The 26,245-nt window shown below is 52.5% G+C and overlaps 1 protein-coding gene across 2 annotated transcripts in view; it reads right to left on the bottom strand.

Moving 5' to 3' along the window:
• LOC138359880 (mothers against decapentaplegic homolog 3-like) overlaps positions 1 to 24,119 on the bottom strand; it is a 96,839-nt gene extending 72,720 nt beyond the window's left edge. The window contains exons 1-2 of one of the 2 annotated variants that reach the window (XM_069319668.1): positions 23,808 to 24,119; positions 21,127 to 22,349 (exon numbers count right to left, since the gene is read on the bottom strand). In XM_069319668.1, the coding sequence (XP_069175769.1) occupies positions 21,127 to 21,163 (37 nt within the window). In that variant the 5' untranslated portion in view covers positions 21,164 to 22,349; positions 23,808 to 24,119. The remainder of the gene's footprint in view (positions 1 to 21,126; positions 22,350 to 23,807) is intronic. The other variant, XM_069319667.1, reaches the window with a different exon arrangement.
• Between the last annotated feature and the right edge of the window lie 2,126 nt (positions 24,120 to 26,245).

The following is a 26,245-nucleotide window of genomic DNA, read 5'->3' as shown; positions in this document are numbered from 1 at the left end:
GAGCTCTGGCTCTTTGGTCCCGCCTGGCCCTCCCGCCCCCCCCCCCTTCATGGGTCGTGAGACCCTCACATGTCTCTCGTAGCTAGTGACCTCCACACTCTCCTGGGGCCAGATTCACGAAGCAGTTACGCAAGCCCTTACGAACCTGCACATCTTTTCTCAATCTTTGGCGGCTTTGTTTACAATTAATAAACAGTTAATGACCTCCGAAGCACCAGGAGGCTGTTTATAACAATAACAACACTTGATTGGCAAGTTTTCATGCTTGTAAACTGCTTAATAAATGTAACCAAAGCCGTTAAAGATTGAGGAAAGATGTACACGTTCGTAAGTGCTTGCGTAACTGCTTCGTGAATCAGGCACCAGTCTATTCACTGCACACTGCCCATATCTCCCCCCCCCCATCACCCCACCTTAAACTTCAAACTGTATCGCCCCCTCCCACCCCCCCGTCCCACCTGTCGGCTTCCCCTGGTTGAGGAAGCGGCCCCCCTCCACCCCCACCGAGGACCCACAAAAACAGGCTCGTCCCTATCCCCCTCACCCCCCCCCCTAGCTCCCATACCCGCCAACCACCCTATTAAGGACAACCTAACGAAAATATTACCCAAGATTACACTTACCGGAGGTCAATATAACCAGCTGCTCAAGACTGTGGAGGGCGGCGGCGCCTCCCTCCACAGTGAAACTGGCCGCAGGTCAACACTGTGAACAGGGGCCTTAACTGCCACATCTGTGCACACATTGACAGATGAGAGGCGGGACCAAAGAGCCAGAGCTCAACCCCCGCAAGCACAAATAGGTGAATACACACACACACACACAGTTGTGTGTGTTGAGTTGAGTTGTAGTTGAGAGGCGGGACCAAAGAGCCAGAGCTCAACCCCCGCAAGCACAAATAGGTGAGTACACACACACACACACATAGGGGCCTGGTAGCCTGGTAGATAGGCCGCAGGACTCGTAATTCTGTGGCGCGGGTTCGATTCCCGCACGAGGCAGAAACAAATGGGCAAAGTTTCTTTCACCCTGAATGCCCCTGTTACCTAGCAGTAAATAGGTACCTGGGAGTTAGTCAGCTGTCACGGGCTGCTTCCTGGGGTGTGTATGTGTGTGGTGTGGAAAAAAAACAGAAAAAAAGTAGTTAGTAAACAGTTGATTGACAGTTGAGAGGCGGGCCGAAAGAGCAAAGCTCAACCACCACAAACACAACTAGGTGAATACAGTACGAGGACAGGCTGCGTGAAATGCACCTCACGACACTGGAAGACATACGAGTAAGGGGAGACATAATCACCACCTACAAAATTCTCAAGGGGAATTGACAGGGTAGATAAAGATAAAATGTTTAACACTGGTGGTAAGCGAACAAGGGGACACAGGTGGAAACTGAGTACCCAAATGAGCCATAGGGACTCAAATGAGTCCCTAATGAGCCACAAGGAACTTTTACAGTATCAGAGTAGTTAAAAGATTATTAGAAAGTGTTAGAAAGTGAATTGGTGGAGGCTGAACCATACGCAGTTTTTTTTCAAATTTAGATATGATAGAGCCCAGTAGCCTCAGGAACCTGTACATCAGTTGATTGACGGTTGAGAGGCGGGACCAAAGAGCCGATACTCAACCCCCGCAAGCACGACTAGGCGAATACACGAGACAAAGGCTAACATTATGTTCTCAACATCAATCCATTTTTCTAGTTAAAAAAAAAATAATTGAAGAGCGTAGAGTATTGAAGAATGGAACAGCAGTTCAGGAAAAGGCAGCAGAAGTTGATGATAAGAAAACAGCAGTTGATGAGAAGGGAACAGCAGTTGATGAGAAGGGAACAGCAGTTGATGAGAAAGGGAACAACAGGTAATGAAAGTGGAACAGCAAGCGATGAAAAGGAAAGAGCAGGTGATGAAAGGGGGAAGGGGGGAGAGGGGGAACAGCCGTTGATGAAAGGGTTCTCATTAATAAAAGATGTGGATTGTGGCCGGGCGTCACTAGTTATTGAGCACTTGTATAAACAAGTTTTTACAAGAGGGGCGGGTAAAGGGTGGTGGTATGCCTGGCCCCTCCACGCTCCTCCGGCCTCAGGTAAACACTCTCACACCACAGCCAGAACACTTCTGGTAGCGGCCCTTACTCTCCGGTACGGTGGTGGGGGAAGGCCTTACTGTCCGGTACGGTGGTGGGGGGAGGGCCTTACTGTCCGGTACGGTGGTGGGGGAGGGCCTTACTGTCCGGTACGGTGGTGGGGGGAGGGCCTTACTGTCCGGTACGGTGGTGGGGGAGGGCCTTACTGTCCGGTACGGAGGTGGGGGGAGGGCCTTACTGTCCGGTACGGTGGTGGGGGGAGGGCCTTACTCTCCGGTACGGTGGTGGGGGGAGGGCCTTATGTTGGGGGGGGGGTGGTGGGGGAGGGCCTTATGTTGGGGGGTGGGGGGGAGGTCCTTATGTTGGGGGTGGTGGGGGAGGTCCTTTATGTTGGGGGTGGTGGTAGAGGGCCTTTATGTTGGGGGTGGTGGTGGGGGAGGGCCTTACTCTCCGGTACGGTGGTGGGGGAGGGCCTTACTCTCCGGTACGGAGGTGGGGGAGGGCCTTTATGTTGGGGGTGGTGGTGGAGGGCCTTACTGTCCGGTACGGTGGTGGGGGAGGGCCTTATGTTGGGGGGTGGGGGGGAGGTCCTTATGTTGGGGGTGGTGGTGGGGGAGGTCCTTATGTTGGGGGTGGTGGTGGGGGAGGGCCTTATGTTGGGGTGGTGGGGGAGGGCCTTATGTTGGGGGTGGTGGGGGAGGGCCCTTACTGTCCGGTACGGTGGTGGGGGAGGGCCTATGTTGGGGGTGGTGGGGGAGGGCCCTTACTGTCCGGTACGGTGGTGGGGGAGGGCCTATGTTGGGGGTGGTGGGGGAGGGCCCTTACTGTCCGGTACGGTGGTGGGGGAGGGCCTTTATGTTGGGGGTGGTGGGGGAGGGCCTTTATGTTGGGGGTGGTGGGGGAGGGCCCTTACTGTCCGGTACGGTGGTGGGGGAGGGCCTTTATGTTGGGGGTGGTGGTAGAGGGCCTTTATGTTGGGGGTGGTGGTGGGTGGGGGCCTTTATGTTGGGGGTGGTGGTAGAGGGCCTTTATGTTGGGGGTGGTGGTGGGTGGGGGCCTTTATGTTGGGGGTGGTGGTAGAGGGCCTTATGTTGGGGTGGTGGTGGGGGAGGGCCTTATGTTGGGGGTGGTGGTGGAGGGGGTCCTTTATGTTGGGGGTGGTGGTGGGGGAGGTCCTTTATGTTGGGGGGGGTGGGGGAGGGCCTTATGTTGGGGGGTGGTCCTTATGTTGGGGGTGGTCCTTATGTTGGGGGTGGTCCTTATGTTGGGGGGTGGTGGGGGAGGGCCTTATGTTGGGGGTGGTGGGGGAGGGCTTTATGTTGGGGGTGGTGGGGGAGGTCCTTTATGTTGGGGGGTGGTGGTGGAGGGCCTTATGTTGGGGTGGTGGGGGGGGAGGGCCTTATGTTGGGGGTGGTGGTGGGGGAGGTCCTTTATGTTGGGGATGGTGGTGGAGGTCCTTTATGTTGGGGGGTGGTGGGGGAGGTCCTTATGTTGGGGGTGGTGGGGGGGGGGGAGGTTCTTTATGTTGGGGGTGGTGGGGGGGGTCCTTATGTTGGGGGTGGGGGAGGTCCTTTATGTTGGGGGTGGTGGGGGAGGGCCTTATGTTGGGGCTGGTGGTGGGGTCCTTTATGTTGGGGGTGGTGGGGGGGTCCTTTATGTTGGGGGTGGTGGGGGAGGTCCTTTATGTTGGGGGTGGTGGGGGAGAGCCTTATGTTGGGGGTGGTGGTGGGGGAGGTCCTTTATGTTGGGGGTGGTGGTGGAGGGCCTTATATTGGGGGTGGTGGGGGAGGTCCTTTATGTTGGGGGTGGGGGAGGTCCTTTATGTTGGGGATGGTAGTGGAAGTCCTTTATGTTGGGGGGTGGTGGGGGATGGTAGTGGAAGTCCTTTATGTTGGGGGGTGGTGGGGGAGGTCCTTATGTTGGGGGTGGTGGGGGAGGGCCTTTATGTTGGGGGTGGTGGTGGAGGTCCTTTATGTTGGGGGTGGTGGTGGAGGTCCTTTATGTTGGGGGTGGTGGAGGAGGTCTCTTATGTTGGGGGGGTGGGGGAGGACCTTTATGTTGGGGGGTGGGGAAGGTCCAGATATGGGGATAGTGTTTTGGAAGGTTCATTTTCTGGGAGAGTGAGGGAGGGGGGAGGGGTAAATTTTGAGGCAAGAGGGGGTTTGAGAAGTATATTATTTTTAATATCTGTATGGTAGTAAGGTGTGGGGGGAGGAGGGTTGTAGGGGAGAGGGGGAAGAGAAGGGTGGGGGAGGAGATAAGAGGGGGTTGAGGGGAAGAAGGGGGTGGGGTGCTGAGAGTGGGTCAGCGTGGTGGGGGCAGGATGGGCAGGTCTCCGCTTGGGTAGGGAATAATTAGGATGAAAGGTATCATATCCCCCGGCGCTCATTTGCATATCTCAGCAGAGAATCATACTCGAATGTCACTTATACACCAGCCCCGTCCTTGCCACACATGGCAAAGCATTATGTATACCAACAATGATCTGCGTGCACACATATGACGCACAAGTGGCGCATGATACATATAACTGTAAGAGGAATGAGCAAAATAGGAATGAACTAGAGAAGGGGGAGGGAGAGTAAAACACTATTTTGCCTCAAAGGCAGACATGACAGGACACGTGTCGGCGAGGAATCATCTACAATAGTCGCCCTTACGGCTGTTAAGGCGAGGCTCAATGCGTAACACTCCAATAAGTAACACTCCAATAAGGGGGGTTTGCACTCCAATGTGCAAACACATTTGGTGCACGCACACACATAGGATTGAGCTCTGCCGGGACCAAAGAGCCGAAACTCAACCCCCCGCAAGCACAATGGTGAATACAGACGAGGGGCCTCGTGGCTGAGTGGACAACGCTCTGGGGTTGTAGTGGTAAGGGGCCCGGGTCAGATCCCCGGCAGAGGCAGAAACAAATTGGCAGAGATGATTTCACCCTGGTGCACAATTTCAAATGTAGATATGATAGGACCCAATAGGTTCAGGAATGTGTACACCAGTTGATTGACAGGTATGAGGCGGGACCAAAGAGCCAGAGCTCAACCCCCGCAAGCACAACTAAGTGAGCACCCACAAACCAGTTTTCTGGGGCAGTACATACCATTTTGCCGCATAAATCCCCTCAGGACATTATACAAAAACTAAGGTACTAAAAATCCCAGCGGCTTGGACACACACACACACACACACACACACACACACACACACACACACACACATAACTAATGTGTGATAAGACTAAACTGGAAAAGGTTCAAAGCCCACCAGACTAGTACCCGAGCTGAGAGGTATGAGCTACGAGGAGAGACTACGGGAATTAAAACCTCACTTCGCTGGAAGACAGAAGAGTTAGGGGGGACATGATCACCACATTCAAGATTCTGAAGGGAATTGATAGGGTAGATAAAGACAGTCTATTTAACACAAGGGGAACACGCACAAGGGGACACAGGTGGAAACTGAGTGCCCAAATGAGCCACAGAGATATTAGAAAGAACTTTTTTAGTGTCAGAGTGGTTGACAAATGGAATGCATTAGGGGGTGATGTGGTGGAGGCTGACTCCATACACAGTTTCAAGTGTAGATATGATAGAGCCCAATAGGCTCAGGAATCTGTACACCTGTTGATTGACGGTTGAGAGGCGGGACCAAAGAGCTAGAGCTCAACCCCCGCAAACACAACTAGGTGAGTACACACACACACACACACACACACACACACACACACACACTTCTCAACCGCAGCTCCACGGACCTCAAAGGTAACTACAAGTTACGCAAAAGACAGACTAATTCGAATTATATGTAAATGTATTTGAGTAATTTTCGTGTGTAATCTTTTTCATCTAATCATCAAGAGCAAAGGCAGACATCGTCTCCTTTCACTCGACATGAAATCGGTGTGTTGCTCTAACGTGGACCCGGAATTACTTCAAGGGAACGCCCTAAGGGCCCGTTAAGGATGGATGGCAACAGGAATGCCACAGAACCTGCAGTGTTCCTGATCCCTGTGAATCATCTCACAACGTTATCTTGAGGTTATCTTGAGGTTATCTTGAGATGATTTCGGGGCTTTTAGTGACCCCGCGGCCCGGTCCTCGACCAGGCCTCCATCCCCAGGAAGCAGCATGTGACCTATTTTACTGCTAGGTAACAGGGGCATAGGGTGAAAGAAACTTTGCCTATTGTTTCTCGCCGGCGCCCGGGATCGAACCCGGGACGACAGGATCACAAGTCCAGCGTGCTGTCCGCTCGGCCGACCGGCTCCCCCAGGGTAGAGACTTCTCCCTCACAAAGTTTACTGATAAAGAATGTTATAAGAATATATATGGTTGGTCATAATGAAAGTTCAGGATAATCCAATAACTGGCTGCTAGAGTTTAATTCAAGTACGTGCAAGGTAATGAACCAGAGTGTCGACTACAGCAGGCTAGAGACACATTACCTAATCTTGAGGTTATCTTGAGATGATTTCGGGGCTTTAGCGTCCCCGCGGCCCGGTCCTCGACCAGGCCTCCACCCCCAGGAAGCAGCCCGTGACAGCTGACTAACACCCAGGTACCTATTTTACTGCTAGGTAAAAGGGGCATCAGGGTGAAAGAAACTCTGCCCATTCTTTCTCACCGGCGCCCGGGATCGAACCCAGGACCACAGGATCACAAGTCCAGTGTGCTGTCTGCTCAGCCGCCGGCTCCCTTATCCTACATACACAATTCTCAGGAGAACTGACACGACGATCAAAGATTTCCTGATGTAGGTGGACAGAGGAACCAGGGACACGGGAGGAAAACAAGGCACCAAATAATATTCCATGTGGCGAGATGGAAGGGCCACAATACTGGAGCTGTAGAGCTAGACTCAACAACCACCACCATATATAGCTACGACAAGAGTCACATAGGCTCTGGAACCTGAATACCAGTTGACTCAAGGCTGTGAGGCGAGACCCAGGAGGCGACGCTCAACCCACACAACTATGTGTATACACGCGCCCTCACACCATATGGAACCTCTGACACACAAGACCCCAAGGTCGCCCTCGGTAATACCAAACTTCCGCCGGCACCACCATCCACCCCGTCAACCCCACCCCCGTCAACCACCCCCGTCAACCCCACCCCCGTCAACCACCCCCGTCAACCCCACCCCCGTCAACCCCACCCCCGTCAACCCCACCCCCGTCAACCACCCCCGTCAACCACCCCCGTCAACCCCACCCCCGTCAACCACCCCCGTCAACCCCACCCCCGTCAACCACCCCCGTCAACCCCACCCCCGTCAACCACCCCCGTCAACCCCACCCCCGTCAACCCCACCCCCGTCAACCCCACCCCAGTCAACCCCACCCCCGTCAACCACCCCCGTCAACCCCACCCCCGTCAACCACCCCCGTCAACCCCACCCCCGTCAACCCCACCTCCGTCAACCACCCCCGTCAACCACCCCCGTCAACCACCCCCGTCAACCCCACCCCCGTCAACCCCACCCCCGTCAACCCCACCCCCGTCAACCACCCCCGTCAACCCCACCCCCGTCAACCCCACCCCCGTCAACCCCACCCCAGTCAACCCCACCCCCGTCAACCACCCCCGTCAACCCCACCCCCGTCAACCCCACCCCCGTCAACCACCCCCGTCAATCACCCCCGTCAACCCCACCCCTCACCCACCCCCGTCAACCCCACCCCTCACCCACCCCCGTCAACCCATCCTCCACACCAGCCTGCCCTCCAAAACCATGGCTCCAAACCGCCTCTCACCAGCCAGACCAACGTACGTACGTACGTGTACGTGTACGTGTACGTGTACGCGCGCGCGCGCGTGTGTGTGTGTGTGTGTGTGTGTGTGTGTGTGTGTGTGTGTGTGTGTGTGTGTGTGTGTGTGTGTGTGTGTGTGTGTGTGTGTAGTCTTGACATGATACACGACACATTCTTGACACACACACATTCTACACTCATGACTTTAACACGATCAAGATCACAACTTCTCACGCTTGCACGCAACGTGTGAAGACACACGCACAGCAACACCCCCCCCCCCCATGCGTACAAACACACGCTAATGTTTGTGCACAACACCAGAGGGCAACATGTGCACAAAGACACAAGCTAACATGTGCAAACATGACACGCACACCAGGCAACACACAACACCAGCCAGGGACGCAACACAACACCAGCCAGGGACGCAACACAACACCAGCCAGGGACGCAACACACACAACACCGACCAGGGACGCAACACAACACCAGCCAGGGACGCAACACAACACCGACCAGGGACGCAACACAACCAGCCAGGGACGCAACACAACACCGACCAGGGACGCAACACAACCACCATCTGGAGCATGGTGTCCATGCTCCACTCCTGGAGATGGTCTCAGGAGTGCTCCTACTCCCCGAGTCTGGCCCCATGTGATAACTTGTTCCAACAGGCTGTTGCTTGGAGCGACCCGCAGGCCCACATATCCACTGTTGGTCCACCATCTCTTGCCAGGGACTTATCTAATTGCTTCTTCAAGACATTATCCTTCAAGAAGAACTTTCCTGGAAACGAGGAACATTCATTTAAGTTCCTCGTTTCCACTATAACTAAGTACCTGTAATTCATCAACCGTTAAACATCATGTTATTTTCCGTTGCCCAATCCAAGAATTTATTGATTGGACTTTAATTTCTTCATTGATTGACATGCCCCAGACTAGTGCAGACGGCTACATGTTTGGTGGCGGTGCCCTCCACTTCTGACACTCGCCTCCACACTGGTGCTGGCACACACTACCTACAAAAGGACAAAGTTGAGACGGAGACTTGGTGATGGTGTGGGTGATCCACACCAGCCAGTCAGCCAGTCGCTGGCTGGCTGGCTGGCTGGCTGGCTGGCTGGCTGGCTGGCTGGCTGGCTGGCTGGCTGGCTGGCTGGCTGGCTGGCTGGCTGGCTGGCTGGCTGGCTGGCTAGCTGGCTGGCTGGCTAGCTGGCTAGCTGGCTGGCTGGCTGGCTGGTTCTTCAACGGCACTTTGGACTCCACCCACTGAACACCTACGCCCCACACACATGAATGGACGCTCCGTCTCCTCAATAAGAACCATGAATGGAAAGGCACGGGAACATGAATGGACTGGGAACCATTTGAGAGGGAACAATTAATGTCATGCCACATGAATGGCAAGTTCACGGTACATGACTGGCATGACTGACACTGTTCCTCACAAGTGACCCTCTATGCATACTTGAAAACCAGGCTGATGGACCAGGAAAAAGTACTAAAATGGGCGAAGGAGTACCTTGAGGTTATCTTGAGATGATTTCGGGGCTTTTTTTTTTAGTGTCCCCGAAGCCCGGTCCTCGACCAGGCCTCCACCCCCAGGAAGCAGCCCGTGACAGCTGACTAACACCCAGGTACCTATTTACTGCTAGGTAACAGGGGGCATAGGGTGAAAGAAACTCTGCCCATTGTTTCTCGCCGGCGCCTGGGATCGAACCCAGGACCACAGGATCACAAGTCCCGCGTGCTGTCCGCTCGGCCGACCGACTCCCTACCTTTCAGGAAGTACCTTTCAGGAAGAAGGCAGAGTAAGATGAGAGCTATCTGCATGGAGAAAGGTAACGAGTGGAGTGCCTCAAGGTTAGTACCAGGGTCCATCCTGTTCCTTATAAATGTAAATGATCTAACAGAGGAAGCAAGCTCATTCTTATCCATGTTTGGACGATGTTAAACTTAATGAGATGAATCAGAACTGATGAGGACAGCAATACAAGATGAACTAGACAATCTCCAGAGGGGGTCTTAGAAATGGCTACTAGACTTTAACCCTGACAAATGTGGGGTTATGAGAATAGAAGCTGGATGAAGGGAAGGCAACTTTCGATTTCTGAAAAAGACTCATGAGTGAGCATAACTCGAGATCTGACACCAGAAGTATACACAAGGAGAATAACAAGGGCTGCATCTGTCATACAAGCAAACGTCTGGTTATCCGTCAGGAATTTTGACAAAGATCCCTTCAGAGCTGTTATCTTGAGGTTATTTTGAGATGATTTCGGGGCTTTTTAGTGTCCCCGCGGCCCGGTCCTCAACCAGGCCTCCACCCCCAGGAAGCAGCCCGTGACAGCTGACTAACACCCAGGTACCTATTTTACTGCTAGGTAAAATAGCACGATATACACGATAGCGGTGTATACATCCCCTGTGTGACCTGTTACCGAGTATGCTGCCCCGGTATGGAACCCCCTATCTAAACAAGCACAAAACAAATCGAGTTAAAAATCCAAGAATATGGAACAAGAAATCAAGAAACAGTAGAACGAGGGGACATAATTGGAAACTGAAAACATAAATGCATCACAGGGATGTCAGAAGGAACTTTTGCAGCCTAAGAATAGTAAATAGGTGGAACGCAGATGACAAAGTTTTCTAAACGAATTCGCCTCAGCTGTACATGTAGATACAAGTCAATTGGTGAAATGAGTTACTGAACTAATGATTGTCGACAGGCGGGTGTAAAATGCAGATGTTGTAGTGTGCAAGCTGAAGTAGGTAATTACAGCACACCCCCACACGCGGCCAACCACACATAACACACCAGGAAGAAGCCGCCGTCACCACCGCCCTCCCCCGTCGCTATAATACACACCACAACCACCAATAAACGTCACGTGGGCCAAGTGAGTGAGTGAGTGAGTGAGTGAGTGAGTGAGTGAGTGTGTGTGTGTGTGTGTGTGTGTGTGTGTGTGTGTGTGTGTGTGTGTGTGTGTGTGTGTGTGTCTGTCTGTGTCTGTCTGTGTGTGTCTGTCTCCGTTTGTGTCCGCGCTGTGAGCACTACGGTGCTAGCCCCTCGCTACCTCTTTCCTGTAGTGACCAACCATTCAGTTACAGCCAGGTCGCTCATGAGACAAGAAAAAATACATCTCAAAGGGCTAAAGTAGCTTAGACTATTTCTACCCCCCGCCCCCCTCCCTCCCCGGTGATGGTGTCATCATGGCACCAACGAGGCACTGGCACCTCAATAATGGCACTTCTCCTGAGTCATAAAACATCGTACTTAAACGATGAACATAAAATTATACCTGATATGAATTGGGTATAATTCGACTCTGCTGTGACTCATCGACTCACAAGATCGATGGTTCACAGCTCATTAAGGACTAACAATTTACAGCTCACTAATGACTAAATCCGCGGTAATTAGCTAACCCGTCCTAAAAGTCCATTCTATCCAGCGGTCGACCCCCAAACATGCAATCATCAATTTTAACATACTGTTCATTCAAAAACAGAACTTTTCTCAGATATATATATTAATATTATTATATACATTAGCATATTGTATATATTTAGGACCTGGTTAGGTTAGGTGTTTAGGTTCTGTTGGCGATTATTTGTATTTACAACCCGTCCTCGACTCAAGTCCATTACATTCAGCGGTCGACCCCACAGACGCATTCATAAATTTTAACATGCTGTTCATTCAAAACGGAAATTTTCTCAAGTATAAATTAATATTATAATATATTAGCATATTGTGCATATATAGGCATAGGTTAGATTAGGTTAGGTGTTCTGTTGTGTTAGGTTCTGTTGGTGATTATTTGTATTTGTAGTACGTGGGTGAAGCATTTATAGCGTTGTGATTCGAACAAAATTCGTCAGTAAAGCACTTGTTCCGGATATGTTCGAACGTCAGCAGTTGTGAGTCGTGTGTAAACCGCTTTTCATTCCATTAATGTATAATGACTTACTGTAAATATATAGCTCTTGAAATACACCACTCTCCTTAACTAGCTGACATTGTAACTATAAGGTGTGAAGGATAGATCATAGTTAATGTAATAATCTCCGTTGAGGTCTGATAAAGACCTTTTGTGCCCCTCTGTAATCCTTTTTGCGCTACCGCTCACAGGATGAGTATGGGGTGCACAATAAAGCAGCCTCCACCGGCGGCAACAATCAAATCGTCTTCCGGAACGGAAGGAAAACAAAGGCTAACAACTGCCAGATGGTTCACGACCCATTAAGGCTCAACTCTGAGGGTTGGACGAGACGGTGTCACCACAGCGGCTTTAATGTGCCACGCTGAAAAGAGAGACGTAACTTCACACGCGCGCGCTCTCGCGCTCTCATGGGTGTTGTTGTTCTTGTTGTTGTTGTTGTTGTTATAGATTCAGCTACTTGGAACAAGTTCCAAGTAGCAGAATGGTGAGCCCGTAACTTACATGGCACAGGAGCGGGGCAAGTAGCACGGTCTATGGTGAGCCCGTAGTGGACTTACCTGGTGTGCGCGCGCGGGGATGCATATGTACCATGAACAAATGACTATCAACGCCACACTTATCACTGTTATATCCCATTTAACCTGTCCTCAGGGTGGTTATCTTGAGATGATTTCGGGGCTTTAGTGTCCCCGCGGCCCGATCCTCGACCAGGCCTCCACCCCCAGGAAGCAGCCCGCAACAGCTGACAAACTCCCAGGTACCTATTTTACTGCTAGGTAACAGGGGCATCAGGGTGAAAGAAACTCTGCCCATTGTTTCTCGCCGGCGCCTGGGAATCGATTACTGACAATGTGTCAATAATGTTACATTATTAACAATGTGAAAGGCTGCGAGCAGCTACTTCCAACAGCCTGATTAACCAGACCACCAACCAGGAGTCCTGGTCAGAGACTACTAGGCCGCGGAGACGTTGACCACCGGAACCAGCAACAGGGAGATTAAGCTTCCAAGACTGGTTAAAGACACTAACCACCTTGGAGTAGAGAAAAAGCAGAGGGAATATGATCACAACATACAAGATACCGAGGAAAATTGACAAGATGGACAAGGGGGACAGCTTTTTTTTTAAATTGAGAGAAAATGGAACAAAAGGACACAGATTGACGGTGAAAACGCAAGAGACTTGTAGAAAATTAAGGAAATGTTCCTAAACGAACCGAGGGAGCCGGTCGGCCGAGCGGACAGTACGCTGGACTTGTGATCTTGTGGTCCTGGGTTCGATCCCAGGCGCCAGCGAGAAACAATGGGCAGAGTTTCTTTCACCCTATGCCCCTGTTACCTAGCAGTAAAATAGGTACCTGGGTGTTAGTCAGCTGTCACGGGCTGCTTCCTGGGGGTGGAGGCCTGGTCGAGGACCGGGCCGCGGGGACACTAAAAAGCCCCGAAATCATCTCAAGATAACCCATACGGCTGGTATATACTGAAATAAGTAACGGAGGAAGGCCCTTATCCGCAGCGATAAGGCCAGATTTGACGTAGTTTGAACGGGGACGAAATACTGTCATTACTGTTGCCATAGTTATGTATATGGGCCGGGGGGGGGGGAGGCACCCCTAGGAGAACGTTATCGTGTTATCATCGCCACCACTCCCAACATTCCTGGCCAGGTGGATCCTCGCCCAGCTCCTCCTGTTATCCTTGTCCTCTCGCTCCTCCTGTTATCCTCGTCCTCTCACTCCTGTTATCCTCGTCCTCTCACTCCTCCTGTTATCCTCGTCCTCTAGCTCCTCCTGTTATCCTCACTCCTCCTGTTATCCTCGTCCTACTACTATTGCTATCGTCTTCACTTCCCTCCTGCTACTCATGTATGATATCTTCATCAGTGACATTATGAAGGCAAAGGGAGATAACAAGTCAGAAGGAATCTACACTATAAGTAAAAAAAATGGAAGAGATAAGCAAATGTGGGATCGGATATAATACCATCGCTAACATAAGAGGAACATGTAAACAGAGTAACATCAGCGGCATATGTAAAGCTGGCAAACAATAGACCGGCATGTAGAGACCTAAATATGGACCCTTAAAACAGTCTATTTAGCCAGCAATGTGAGGCAAATATTAGGATACACAGACATGATCCTGGAAACACAAACCGAAACTGTCTGTATTTTCCGCTTGTTACAACTTGTAATAAAGTTGTTACGTCTTGGCTTAACGTGTTTATGACGTGTTAGAACGTTGTTACAACTTGCTATATTGGTTGTTATAACTGGTTAGGAGGTGTTAAAACTTGTTCGAACGTTGTACCAACGTCGTAGTTTCGGTGTGTGTTTGGGCCAGGGGGTGGGGGGGGGGGGGAGGCCTGACAGCTGGGTGGACAGCGCTTCGGATTCGTAGTCCTGAGGTTCCGGGTTCAATCCCCGGTGGAGGCGGAGACATATGGGCAAAATGTTTCTTTCACCCTGATGCTCCTGTTACTTAGCAGTAAATAGGTACCTGGGGAGTTAGACAGCAGCTACGGGCTGCTTTATGGGGTGTGTGTAACAAAAAGGAGGTCTGGTCGACGAGGACCGGGCCGCGGGGACACTAAAGCCCCGAAATCATCTCAAGATAACCAGATACAAGCAAGTGGAACGCCAGCAGACCTATATACACAAAAAGAAGACTAACTAACACACAGCATGAATACTCTACATACACAGTGTGAGGCACGCACATACTGCCCTGTCAGGCGCCTCCTCATCTCCTCACAACAACAACAACAACCTTATACATTCCTCCCCCCCCCCCCCCTCATCCAATGCACCTGAACGAGCCTCACTTCACAAGGAAACAAAAGCACAAGCACCCAAGATGCCACGCGAGGGGAAAAACAGCACCTTAAGCAGATTGAGAACTCCCTCCCGCTGATTACTCAAGTATTCGCGGCCAAGCAGCATTCCTGCGTGAGTGGCGGCGTCTCAGGCCCGTAGAGTAGTCGTGTGGCGGCGTCCAGGTGGTCACACACACACACACACACACACACACACACACACACACACACACACACACACACACACACACACACACACACACACACACACACACACACACACACACACACTCACACACACACACACTACCTCCCCCCACAACACGCGGCTCCTGGTAAAACACCTCAACACAGCCCCGCTCCTGTGCCAGGTAAGTCCACTACGGGCTCACCATAGTCCGTGCTACTTGCCCCGCTCCTGTGCCAGGTAAGTCCACTACGGGCTCACCACAGCCCGTGCTACTTGCCCCGCTCCTGTGCCAGGTAAGTCCACTACGGGCTCACCATAGCCCGTGCTACTTGCCCCGCTCCTGTGCCAGGTAAGTCCACTACGGGCTCACCATAGCTCGTGCTACTTGCCCCGCTCCTGTGCCAGGTAAGTCCACTACGGGATCACCATAGCCCGTGCTACTTGCCCCGCTCCTGTGCCAGGTAAGTCCACTACGGGCTCACCATAGCCCGTGCTACTTGCCCCGCTCCTGTGCCAGGTAAGTCCACCACGGGATCACCATAGCCCGTGCTACTTGCCCCGCTCCTGTGCCAGGTAAGTCCACTACGGGCTCACCATAGCCCGTGCTACTTGCCCCGCTCCTGTGCCAGGTAAGTCCACCACGGGATCACCATAGCCCGTGCTACTTGCAACTTGTTCCAAGTAGCTGAATCTATAACAACAACCACAACACTACCCCTCCCCCCCCTCACCATTACACAACACACCACTACTACCATACTAACCCCCACCCCCTCCTTGCCCCCCCCGTCACACACCCACATACAAATTACCACCAATCACTTCCCCTCACACTTAATAAAGCATTAATTATTACTAGTAGTGTTAACGTAATCACTTTACCATCGCTACCAATGCAAGTACCAACATGTTAATATCATAATAATTATATAGATGTTAGTTCAGGAACATCTCAGAGAGAGAGAGAGAGAGAGAGAGAGAGAGAGAGAGAGAGAGAGAGAGAGAGAGAGAGAGAGAGAGAGAGAGAGAGAGAGGAGAGAAAGGAGAGAAAGGAGAGAGAGGAGAGAGAGGAGAGAGAGGGAGGAGAGAGGGAGGAGAGAGGGAGGAGAGAGGGAGGAGAGAGGGAGGAGAGAGAGAGAGAGAGAGAGAGAGAGGGAGGAGAGAGAGAGAGAGAGAGGGAGGAGAGAGAGAGAGAGAGAGAGGGAGGAGAGAGAGAGAGAGAGAGAGGGAGGAGAGAGAGAGAGAGAGAGAGAGAGAGAGAGAGAGAGAGAGAGAGAGAGAGAGAGAGAGAGAGAGAGAGAGAGAGAGAGAGAGAGAGAGAGAGGGGGGGGGGGAGGGGGGTACCCCCCCCCTCCCCCCCCACCACCAACACTGCACACCAACACCTCCACCAGCACCTTCTCCCTCACTCCTCCCTATGTTACCACCTTGCTCCTCCTACACTATCATTCTCCACCGATGACCTGCTGCTGCTGCTGGTGGCCGCCGTCACCCCTGTCGAGGACCGCTGCTGCTGCTGCTGCTGCTCCTGCCAGAGCTCCCCCGCCCCCTGCTGCTCCCCCGCCCCCTGCTGCTCCCCTGGCGGGTCCTCCAGGGTCAAGGGGAAGGGACCTTGTAGGGATATGCCGCGTCACCCCTGGTGTTAAGCCCTCTCCCCTGACCTTCCCTTACCCCTCCCCTCCCCCCCCCACCGACACCTCCCTCACCTTTCGGATTAGGTCAGGAGCGTCTTCCTACACGCCACGGTCAAGGGGGCTCCTACACGCCACGGTCAAGGGGGCTCCTACACCCCACGGTCAAGGGGGCTCCTACACCCCACGGTCAAGGGGGCTCCTACACGCCACGGTCAAGGGGGCTCCTACACGCCACGGTCAAGGGGGCTCCTACACCCCACGGTCAAGGGGGCTCCTACACCCCACGGTCAAGGTGGCTCCTACACCCCACGGTCAAGGGGGCTCCTACACCCCACGGTCAAGGGGGCTCCTACACGCCACGGTCAAGGGGGCTCCTACACGCCACGGTCAAGGGGGCTCCTACACGCCACGGTCAAGGGGGGGCTCCTACTTGTCACGGTCAAGGGGGCTCCTACACGCCACGGTCAAGGGGGCTCCTACACCCCACGGTCAAGGAGGCTCCTACACCCCACGGTCAAGGGGGCTCCTACACGCCACGGTCAAGGAGGCTCCTACATCCCACGGTCAAGGGGGGGCTCCTACTTGTCACGGTCAAGGGGGCTCCTACACGCCACGGTCAAGGGGGCTCCTACACCCCACGGCCAAGGGGGGGCTCCTACTTGTCACGGTCAAGGGGGCTCCTACACGCCACGGTCAAGGGGGGGCTCCTACTTGTCACGGTCAAGGGGGCTCCTACACGTCACGGTCAAGGGGGCTCCTACACGCCACGGTCAAGGAGGCTCCTACACCCCACGGTCAAGGGGGCTCCTACACGCCACGGTCAAGGGGGCTCCTACACCCCACGGTCAAGGGGGCTCCTACACCCCACGGTCAAGGGGGGGCTCCTACACCCCACGGTCAAGGGGGGGCTCCTACACGCCACGGTCAAGGGGGCTCCTACACCCCACGGTCAAGGGGACTCCTACACCCCACGGTCAAGGGGGCTCCTACACACCACAGGTAAAGCACGGGGCTCTGTTATGATAGCCGATGTGAGTGAGACTCATGACCCGATTCTACAATTCCTAAAGCCTACACCTACCTCGAGAAATAATGTAGATTGTAATGCATGCCACTCAGCCCCGGGAGGCTGCCAGCCGTGTGTGCACTAGGTCAAGTGCTCAAACTCTCCCCAGGAGGACAAGCCCTACCGCTTGTGCACTTTAATCGTCTGGGAGTCGAACCCTGATGTTCAACTCGGCAAGATGGGACGGTAGAACCCAACGTCTACGGAGTACAAACGCGGTATCGCCTTAGTCTTACAAGTTAGCCACAACAAATGTCTTGGAATCTTGAGGATTCAATCATCAATCTTGAGAATCAATCATCATTGAATCATCAATGATGAGGCTTGTGAGGTAAGTGACTGGGTCACCCTCCTCCCTCCCTCCTCAGCTCAGCCCTCACCTCACAGTCGATGCTTCAAGTACTTTAATCCCACATTGTTAAAGGTTGGAATATATTTCTCAATGTTTATGGGTCAGACGCAGGAGCCTATTCTTGCGTGTGTGTGTTTACTACTTGTGCCTGCAAAATCGAGCTATTAGCTCTTGGACCCCGCCTTTCTTTGTGTGTGTTGGGGTTGGGGGAGTGTTGTGACTGGGGGAAGTGCTTGAGGTGGGAGGATTGTTGGGGGTGGAGAAGGATTGTTGGGGGTGGGGGAGGATTGTTGGGGGTGGAGAAGGATTGTTGGGGGTGGGGAAGGATTGTTGGGGCATGTGGGTGGGGCTGGTGTATGGTGGGGTGAGAGCACAATAACCATACACACACCTACATGTATACAGTCACCCAAGGTGTACATTACACTCGTATTGGTAGAAATAATTGTTCAGATGACTAAGGTGCTTCACACACAAATATCACGAGAACACTTCACTTTACTGTCATAAGTAGTGAATTCACTAAATAGATATATCAGGGAAGTCAATATCGCAAGAAAGATATCTAACAGCACCGAGGAAAAACAAATTAATTGGCAACGTTACAAAAATAAAATGGAGCCTAAGTTGTATAATTATATAAAGGTAATACACCTGTGTATTACCTGTGGTGTATTAAATACATTAATACACCTTTGTGTTGTCTCACACAGGTCTTTATATTCATAAGTACTGTAGTTATCCAGGCTGTCATTCACTGAGTTTATACACCAGCGTGACTGGGCCTCTCATTCACTGAGTTTAATATGATAAAAATGAACACAAATGGTTTAATATAAGGAGGAAAACTTACGAAGGTGCGCGAACTGTGGCCACCGTAACTACCCATCTACAGGCCAAGACGCTTATGGCATAGAGAGAACCTACACCAAGACGACAACATCAGCGGCGTCGGCCAGGGCTGCAAGAGCCAACGCTCCACCTCTGGATCCTCCCCCACAAACCTACCAATCCTCACATACAATCCCACTCCATCAACTACCCACATTCCTCCACAACTACCTGTCCCCTCACTGTATCATTCACTATCCACCATCACCACCCACTATCCTTCGTGTCTCCTCTCTCTCCCTTCTCCCCTCTTCTATAACCATTACCCTCAACATTCTCGCTGCCCTTCACTCCTATATTACTTTCCATGTCCCTTCAGCAATAATCAGATGCCTCTCAGTGGGCACCATTTCATCTTTAACAGTTACAGGTGTACAGCTTACATCTTTGGCTCAAGCAAAACCAGGTATTATTTGAAACAAGATGGAAGCAAAGAGATAAAGATGGAAGGAGATGGAGATAAGGGCAAATTGGGAAGGGAGTGAGGGGCTAGGAGGGAGTGAGAGGGCTTGGGAGCGAGTGAGAGAAGCTGGGAGGGAGGGGAGGAAGAGAGGATGGGAGTGAGAGGCTTAAGGTGTGAGAGAGGGTGGGAGGGAGGAAGGGAGAGAGGGAGAGAGTGTGGGAGGGAGAGAGGGAGAGAGGCTGGGAGGAGTACAACAAATACCACATTAGGAAAGTCATAAAGCCACACAGGACAGGGAAAAAGAGGCACAGAGCAGGAAAACTCTCCTAAAATATATGCAACAAAATGTAACAAAGTTCTGGTGACCAACTGCCAAAGGACGTCAACCCAAGACCAATGTGGTGGTAGCCTCAACCCAAGACCAATGTGGTGGTAGCCTCAACCCAAGACCAATGTCGTGGTAGCCTCAACCCAAGACCAATGTGGTGGTAGCCTCAACCCAAGACCAATGTGGTGGTAGCCTCAACCCAAGACCAATGTGGTGGTAGCCTCAACCCAACTGGCAATCCCCGACCGACTATCATGTCCTAAATAAACTTGCAGACCCATCGAATTACAGCCATGGAAAAGTGTTTTAAATATGCCAACGCGATATGCAAACCATTTAATCAACCAGATTTGGGGAGTAGAAGAACTCCCAGAACCCCATCAACCAGGTATCAACCAGGTAACCAGATGAGGTTTGGTCGCTGAAGGGCGGGTACGTTACTCGCCCCTGCTCCCGTAGGCTGACATATCTCACAGCTTAAATCAACATGTAGTATTCTAATGGGGATTGTATAGATGGTAGCGCTCGAAAATTAAGTCGATGCTCACCCTCCCCCACTCTTCCTCCGGAGATAACAGCAGCTTCTCAAGTAAACTGAGAGGAAGGGGGGGGGGGAAGAAACAGGGGTAAACCACCAGCCAATGAGATGATGTGAGGGTGGCCAGCAATCCCTATAGTCAAGGTTATCATAGTATTCAACCCATATATGTGGTCAACCTCAACTCTTCACCCTACCTAGTTACCCCACTATCCCTGCGCAAGGGTCTCCTGATAGTGTTCACCTTCCATATATGACCAGTGGTCAGAGACCCTCCCACATCAAATAGTGAGTCGTGGTCTACCCTCGAGTATTTGGTCATGATTAAATCCCTTTATAGTGTGGATTCTCCAGTGTTAAGCGATGATGCTGACTGACCCAAGTTGAGATGATGCTCTGTCTCTCTCTCTCTCTCTCTCTCTCTCTCTCTCTCTCTCTCTCTCTCTCTCTCTCTCTCTCTCTCTCTCTCTCTCTCTCTCCCTCCTTGTTGAGAGCTGATGCTGTCTCAGGTTGAGGTAGAGATGAGGCTTTCTCTCCCGTGTTGAGACAGGGAGATAATGTTATCTCATGTTGAGATGATGATGTGTCTGCCGTGTTGAGGTGGAAATGATGCTCTCAACCCCCCCCCCCCCCGTGTTGATAGGTGATGATGATGCTGTCGCTTGTACTGAGGTTATGCTGTCTCCTTCGTGTTGAGTTGGAAATGTTGTTGTTTCTCCCGTGTTGAAATGATGATGTCTCTCCCTGTTCAGAGGTGATGTACGGCCTCCCTCATCCCACACACACACACACACACACACACACACACACACACACACACACACACACACACACACACACACACACACACACACACACACACTAAACCCCCAACTACAACAAATGCCCGACAATCAGAGCCAATTAATAGACGAGGGCGATTACGTGGCTCTTCCGCAAACCGCAGAGTCCAAACACACATTTCCCGCAAGCGGTGACATTCGCGGACAATACATGAAAGCATCTCACACCAAAACCCTTAATGGCTTACATACATACATGCAGAAGACAGTAGAAAGGAGCATGAGAGGAGGTGAAATACTAACAAGAAGTGATGCTGAATACGAGTTACCTGAATAATTGGGAGGGGGCGAAGAGGCGGTGTCCATCGTGAGGGTGTGTGGTGCACGAAGTGGAGACTGCTGTGTGCTATATACCCATCACACAACCACCTGGGGGGGTGGTGGTAGAGGTGGTGGTGGTGGTGGTGGTGGTGGTGGTGGTGGTGGTGGTGGTGGTGGTGGTGCTGCCGCTGCTGCTGCTGCTGCCTCTCACGACCAACACGTGCACACACCTGCCTCCATCTACCACGTGTTCTCCCCGCTGGCAAATTGCCTACCCGCTTAGTTCCTTGACTCGGTCCTATCTCCTTACCCGCAGGCAGGCAGGCAGGCAGGCAGGCAGGCAGGCAGGCAGGCAGGCAGGCAGGCAGTGTGGCTGGTCGGGCAGGTGGAAGCAGCAACAGGTAGTGGCCCGCGTGGCGGAGGCTGCCCACTACTAGTGGTGTCCCTGGAGCTAACAGCCAGAACAGTACCACCAGCTCCGGCAGTGGCGGCTCTAGTTGCTAGGCGGGGGTCTCCTGCCCCTCGACCCCCACCATGTATCGCTCGCCCGGCTTGTCTAGGAGGTCAGGTCACCTCCAGCTGGGGAGGGGGAGTGAGAGGGGGCGCGGGAGCTAGCACCCACAGGATAACACAGTCCCACACCCACGCCTCAACACATGTGGAGTCCGCCGCTCCCAACCCGACACTTTCAATTGACAAAAGTCAGCGTCACCAGCCAGGGTAGAGTGTAACACACACTTGTGGTTAGCAGTTACTCTTCAGCGACACACACACACACTAGCACACCAATGAGGGGTGTCACTTCAGCGAGGCACTGCTGGGCGGTTGTCTACTAGACGGGCATCAGGAAGGTGGTAAGCGCACACACTCACTCTCTCTTGGAGCCGCACTCACTTAATATATCACAGAATCACAAGAACAAAGGTAAGTAGTGGCACACAACACACACTCGGAGCCGTCAATCACGTAACGGAACACACAAAAACACACCGGGTGCCGTCAATCACGTAACGGGAGACATACACTTCCTTGAAGACGTGATTCCTGTGCCAGCCCTCCACTCTCACTTTCTGCTCCTACTCAAGTCTCCAACGAGATGGTGGGCTGCCAGCACGCGTACACACTAGCCGGCCTCGTAGCCCTCTTACACCTCCACTACACCTTCTAACCTGATACCTGATACCTGGTATCCATACACTCCCCCACTTAACATTCCTCTTAAAGATAATCTCTGGAAAAAAGATAAAAATGCAAATACAAACAAATATTTGATTGAAATGTATATGAATTATGAGTCAATACCTGAAAGGTTAAGTCATTTACACTATGTACCTGGTCAAGCTGGCGGCTCATTACCCCGTGAGGAGATGACCCGCCCAGTGCCAAGCTGCCAGTGATGTGTTGTGGTGCCACCACTGGTCATGGTGGTAGTGGTTGTGGTGGTGACACAGCATTGTGGTAGTGTAGGTGCAAGTGGTGGTTTATGGGTGGAGAGGGTACCAGTGGTGGTGTTAATGGTTGTTTATAGAGAGTAGTTGGTGGGGTGATGGGTGGTGGTAATGATGGGTAGTGCTGTGATGGGGTGATGTATGGTGTGGTGATGGGTAGTGGTGGTGGTGGTGGTGGTGGTGGTGGTGGTGGTGGTGGTGGAGTGGTGATAGTGGTGGTAGAGTGGTGATAGTGGTGGTGGCGACAAGATGAAGGCAGGGGCAGGAGGCGGAAGATTCTCACCAGCATTCCAGTGGCAGACTGGTACATCAACACCAGGAGCGCCTCAAGTCTCACTCCTCCACCCCTCACATCCTACTGCCCCTCCCACAACTCCCCACAACATTCCTCCAAGTCCCACAACCAAGCACCCTCCCCCCCACTGTCCTCAGCATCCCCCCACTTTCCACAACCTCTCCCCTCCCCCTGTGCTGCTCTCACAAGACGCTCTCCTCACTTCTCCCTATAACAGGTGCCACAATCCACCCTAAACATTTTCTGAGAGTTCTTATCTCTTGTTTGCTAAGAGTGTTCGCTAGGTGAGAGCTCCCAGCTGGAGAAGAGTCACGCTCACTCCACAACTGGGTGCCAGCCATGGTGGCTAGGACACGTCTCTCTCTAGCTTCACAGGTCAGTGTGGCACAGCACGGGAGCCACAGTTGGAGGCACTGTCACTGGTAGCAGCAGCAGCAGCGACCCCTGGGATGGTGTCAACAAGCCGGCCGAGTAGTTGGGTGCTGTGGCGGCGGGCGCCCATCATAACTCATTCATGTGTGTTGGCCAAGTTATGGCCCGTGTAAAAACTGCATAGTTGAGCCGCACACTCGCTGCCTCCTCCCGTGTCTTCGCTACCCTCGCCACCAAGTAATGAACCACTGTGTCAGTGGCTGGCACAGTAGTAGGCCGTGCCTGGGCACGGTGAACATATCGGCTCACCAGTCCGGCACCATCAATACCAGCAACATGAGCGACCTAATACCATATCGCACAGTATTACATCACTACTCACACGCTTCACTCACACTCGCGTGCGCACACCACCTTGTTGGGCACCAGGTGGGTAGCTGGGGCACCAGCCTCGCCACCCGAGGACCCGTATGCTGGCAGCAGCAGCAGCAGCAGCACCTGCTCAAGGGGTACCACGCTGCCCCGCCAGGAATGTCGCCCCCCGACACAATGCAGGTGAGTGTGCACTGATTACCGGCGGGTGGACAGGTGAAGGGCGGGTGGACCGGGCCCAAGAGCCGGGCATCACCCACCAACTGCAGCAGAATGTCGCGGGTGAGAGATGGGCGGGGTGTGGGCGGCGGCCAAATGAATGGGCTGGCCCCACACGTGGACGGGACAGCTGGAGGTGTTGCTTACGCTGCTTGAGGTAAGAGGGCGTAGGCGTGTTGTTAAGGCGCGCGCGGGTACCAGTGCCGCAGATGGCGGGTGATGCGGCTGCGGCCAGGAGGCTGCGGCTCGTCCTGCAGCAAGTGGCGGTGTTGAGCTGAGCTGGTCAAGGCGACTGCCTCAGCCAGACTAACTCCAGCCAACCCATGCCCTCCGCTTTATGGGTGCCCGTACCCACCACCCTGTGTGTGTGTGTGTGTGTGTGTGTGTGTGTGTGTGTGTGTGTGTGTGTGTGTGTGTGTGTGTGTGTGTGTGTGTGTGTGGTGTGTGTGTGTGTGTGTGTGTGTGTGTGTGTGTGTGTGTGTGTGTGTGTGTGTGTGTGTGTGTGTGTGGCTGTGTGTGTGTGTGGCTGTGTGTGTGTGGTGTGTGTGTGTGTGTGGCTGTGTGTGTGTGGTGTGTGTGTGTGTGGTGTGTGTGTGTGTGGTGTGTGTGTGTGTGGTTTGTGTGTGTGTGGTTTGTGTGTGTGTGGTTTGTGTGTGTGGTGTGTGTGTGTGGTGTGTGTGTGTGGTGTGTGTGTGTGGTGTGTGTGTGTGGTGTGTGTGTGTGTGGTGTGTGTGTGTGGTGTGTGTGTGTGGTGTGTGTGTGTGGTGTGTGTGTGTGTGTGTGGTGTGTGGTGTGTGTGTGTATTCACCTAGTTGTGCTTGCGGGGATTGAGCTAAGCTCTTTCGGCCCGCCTCTTAACTGTCAATCAACTGTTACTAACTACTATTTTTTTCTCCACACCACACACCCAGGAAGCAGCCCGTGACAGCTGACTAACTCCCAGGTACCTATTTACTGCTAGGTAATAGGGGCATTAGGGTGAAAGAAACTCTGCCCATTGTTTCTCGCCGGCGCCCGGAATCGAACCCGGGACCATCGGATCAAGCGCCCAGCGTGCTGTCCGCTCAGCCACCCGGTGGCTGTGTGTGTGTGTGTGTGTGTGTGTGTACTCACCTAATTGTACTTGGGGGGGTTGAGCTCTGGCTCTTTGGTCCCGACTCTCAACCGTCAATTAACAGGTGTACAGCTTCCTGAGCCTATTGGGCTCTATCATATCTACATTTAAAACTGTGTATGGAGTCAGCCTCCACCACATCATTGCCTAATGCATTCCATCTGTTAACTACTCTGACACTGAAAAAGTTCATTCTAACGTCCATGTGGCTCATTTAGGTACTCAGTCTCCACCTGTGTCCCCTTGTTCGCGTACCACCCGTGTTAAACAGTTTATCCTTATCAACCCTATCAATTCCTCTGAGAATTTTGTAGGTGGTGATCATTTATCCCTTATTCTTCTGTCTTCCAGTGTCGTGAGGTGCATTTCACGCAGCCTTTCCTCCTAACTTATGCCTCTTAGTTCTGGGACTAGCCTAGTGGCATACCTCTGAACTTTTTCGAGCTTCGTCTTGTGCTTGACAAGGTACGGGCTTCATGCTGGGGCCGCATACTCCAGGATTGGTCTTACATATGTGGTATACAAGGTTCTGAATGATTCCTTACACAGGTTCCTGAAGGCTGTTCTGATGTTAGCCAGCCTCGCATATGCCGCAGATGTAACTGTCTTTATGCGGGCTTCAGAGACAGGTTTGGTATGATATCAACTCCTAGATCTTTCTCTCTGTCCGTTTCATGAAGTACTTTATCTCCCATTCGGTATCCTGTGTCTGGCCTCCTGTTTCCACCGCCTAGTTTCATGACATTGCATTTACTCGGTGTTGAACTTTAGTAGCCATTTGTTGGACCATTCATTCAGTCTGTCTAGGTCATGTTGTAGCCTTCTACTATCATCCTCTGTTTTAATCCTCATCATATTTTTTGCATCATCAGCAAACATTGAGAGGAACGCGTCAACTCCGTCTAGGAGATCATTTACGCATATCAGAAACAGTATAGGTCCAAGGACTGGTCCCTGTGGGATTCCACTGGTGACTCCCCGCCACTCCGAGACCTCACATCTCACAGTGACTCGCTGTGTCCTGTTGCTTAGGTACTCCCTTATCCAGTGGAGTACCTTCCCTTTCACTCCTGCCTGCATCTCCAGTGAGTGTGAGTGGGCGTTTGTTTACTGGAGGCGGTAAGGAGCGCATGTGAGTCGCACTTAACAGTAGATATTTGCATGTGTACCATCTACGCAGCAGCAGTAATATCAGTCGTATCAGAGGCGGCAGCAGTCACATTAGCCGCATGAACATGTGCATTACCAGCAACATAACGAACATATCAACATGAGCAGCATCATTATCAGCCACAGAACCAGTTGGG

Source organism: Procambarus clarkii, chromosome 93, assembly GCF_040958095.1.
Source record: "Procambarus clarkii isolate CNS0578487 chromosome 93, FALCON_Pclarkii_2.0, whole genome shotgun sequence".
Taxonomy (NCBI): domain Eukaryota; kingdom Metazoa; phylum Arthropoda; class Malacostraca; order Decapoda; family Cambaridae; genus Procambarus; species Procambarus clarkii.
This window is presented reverse-complemented; position numbering and strand designations above follow the sequence as displayed.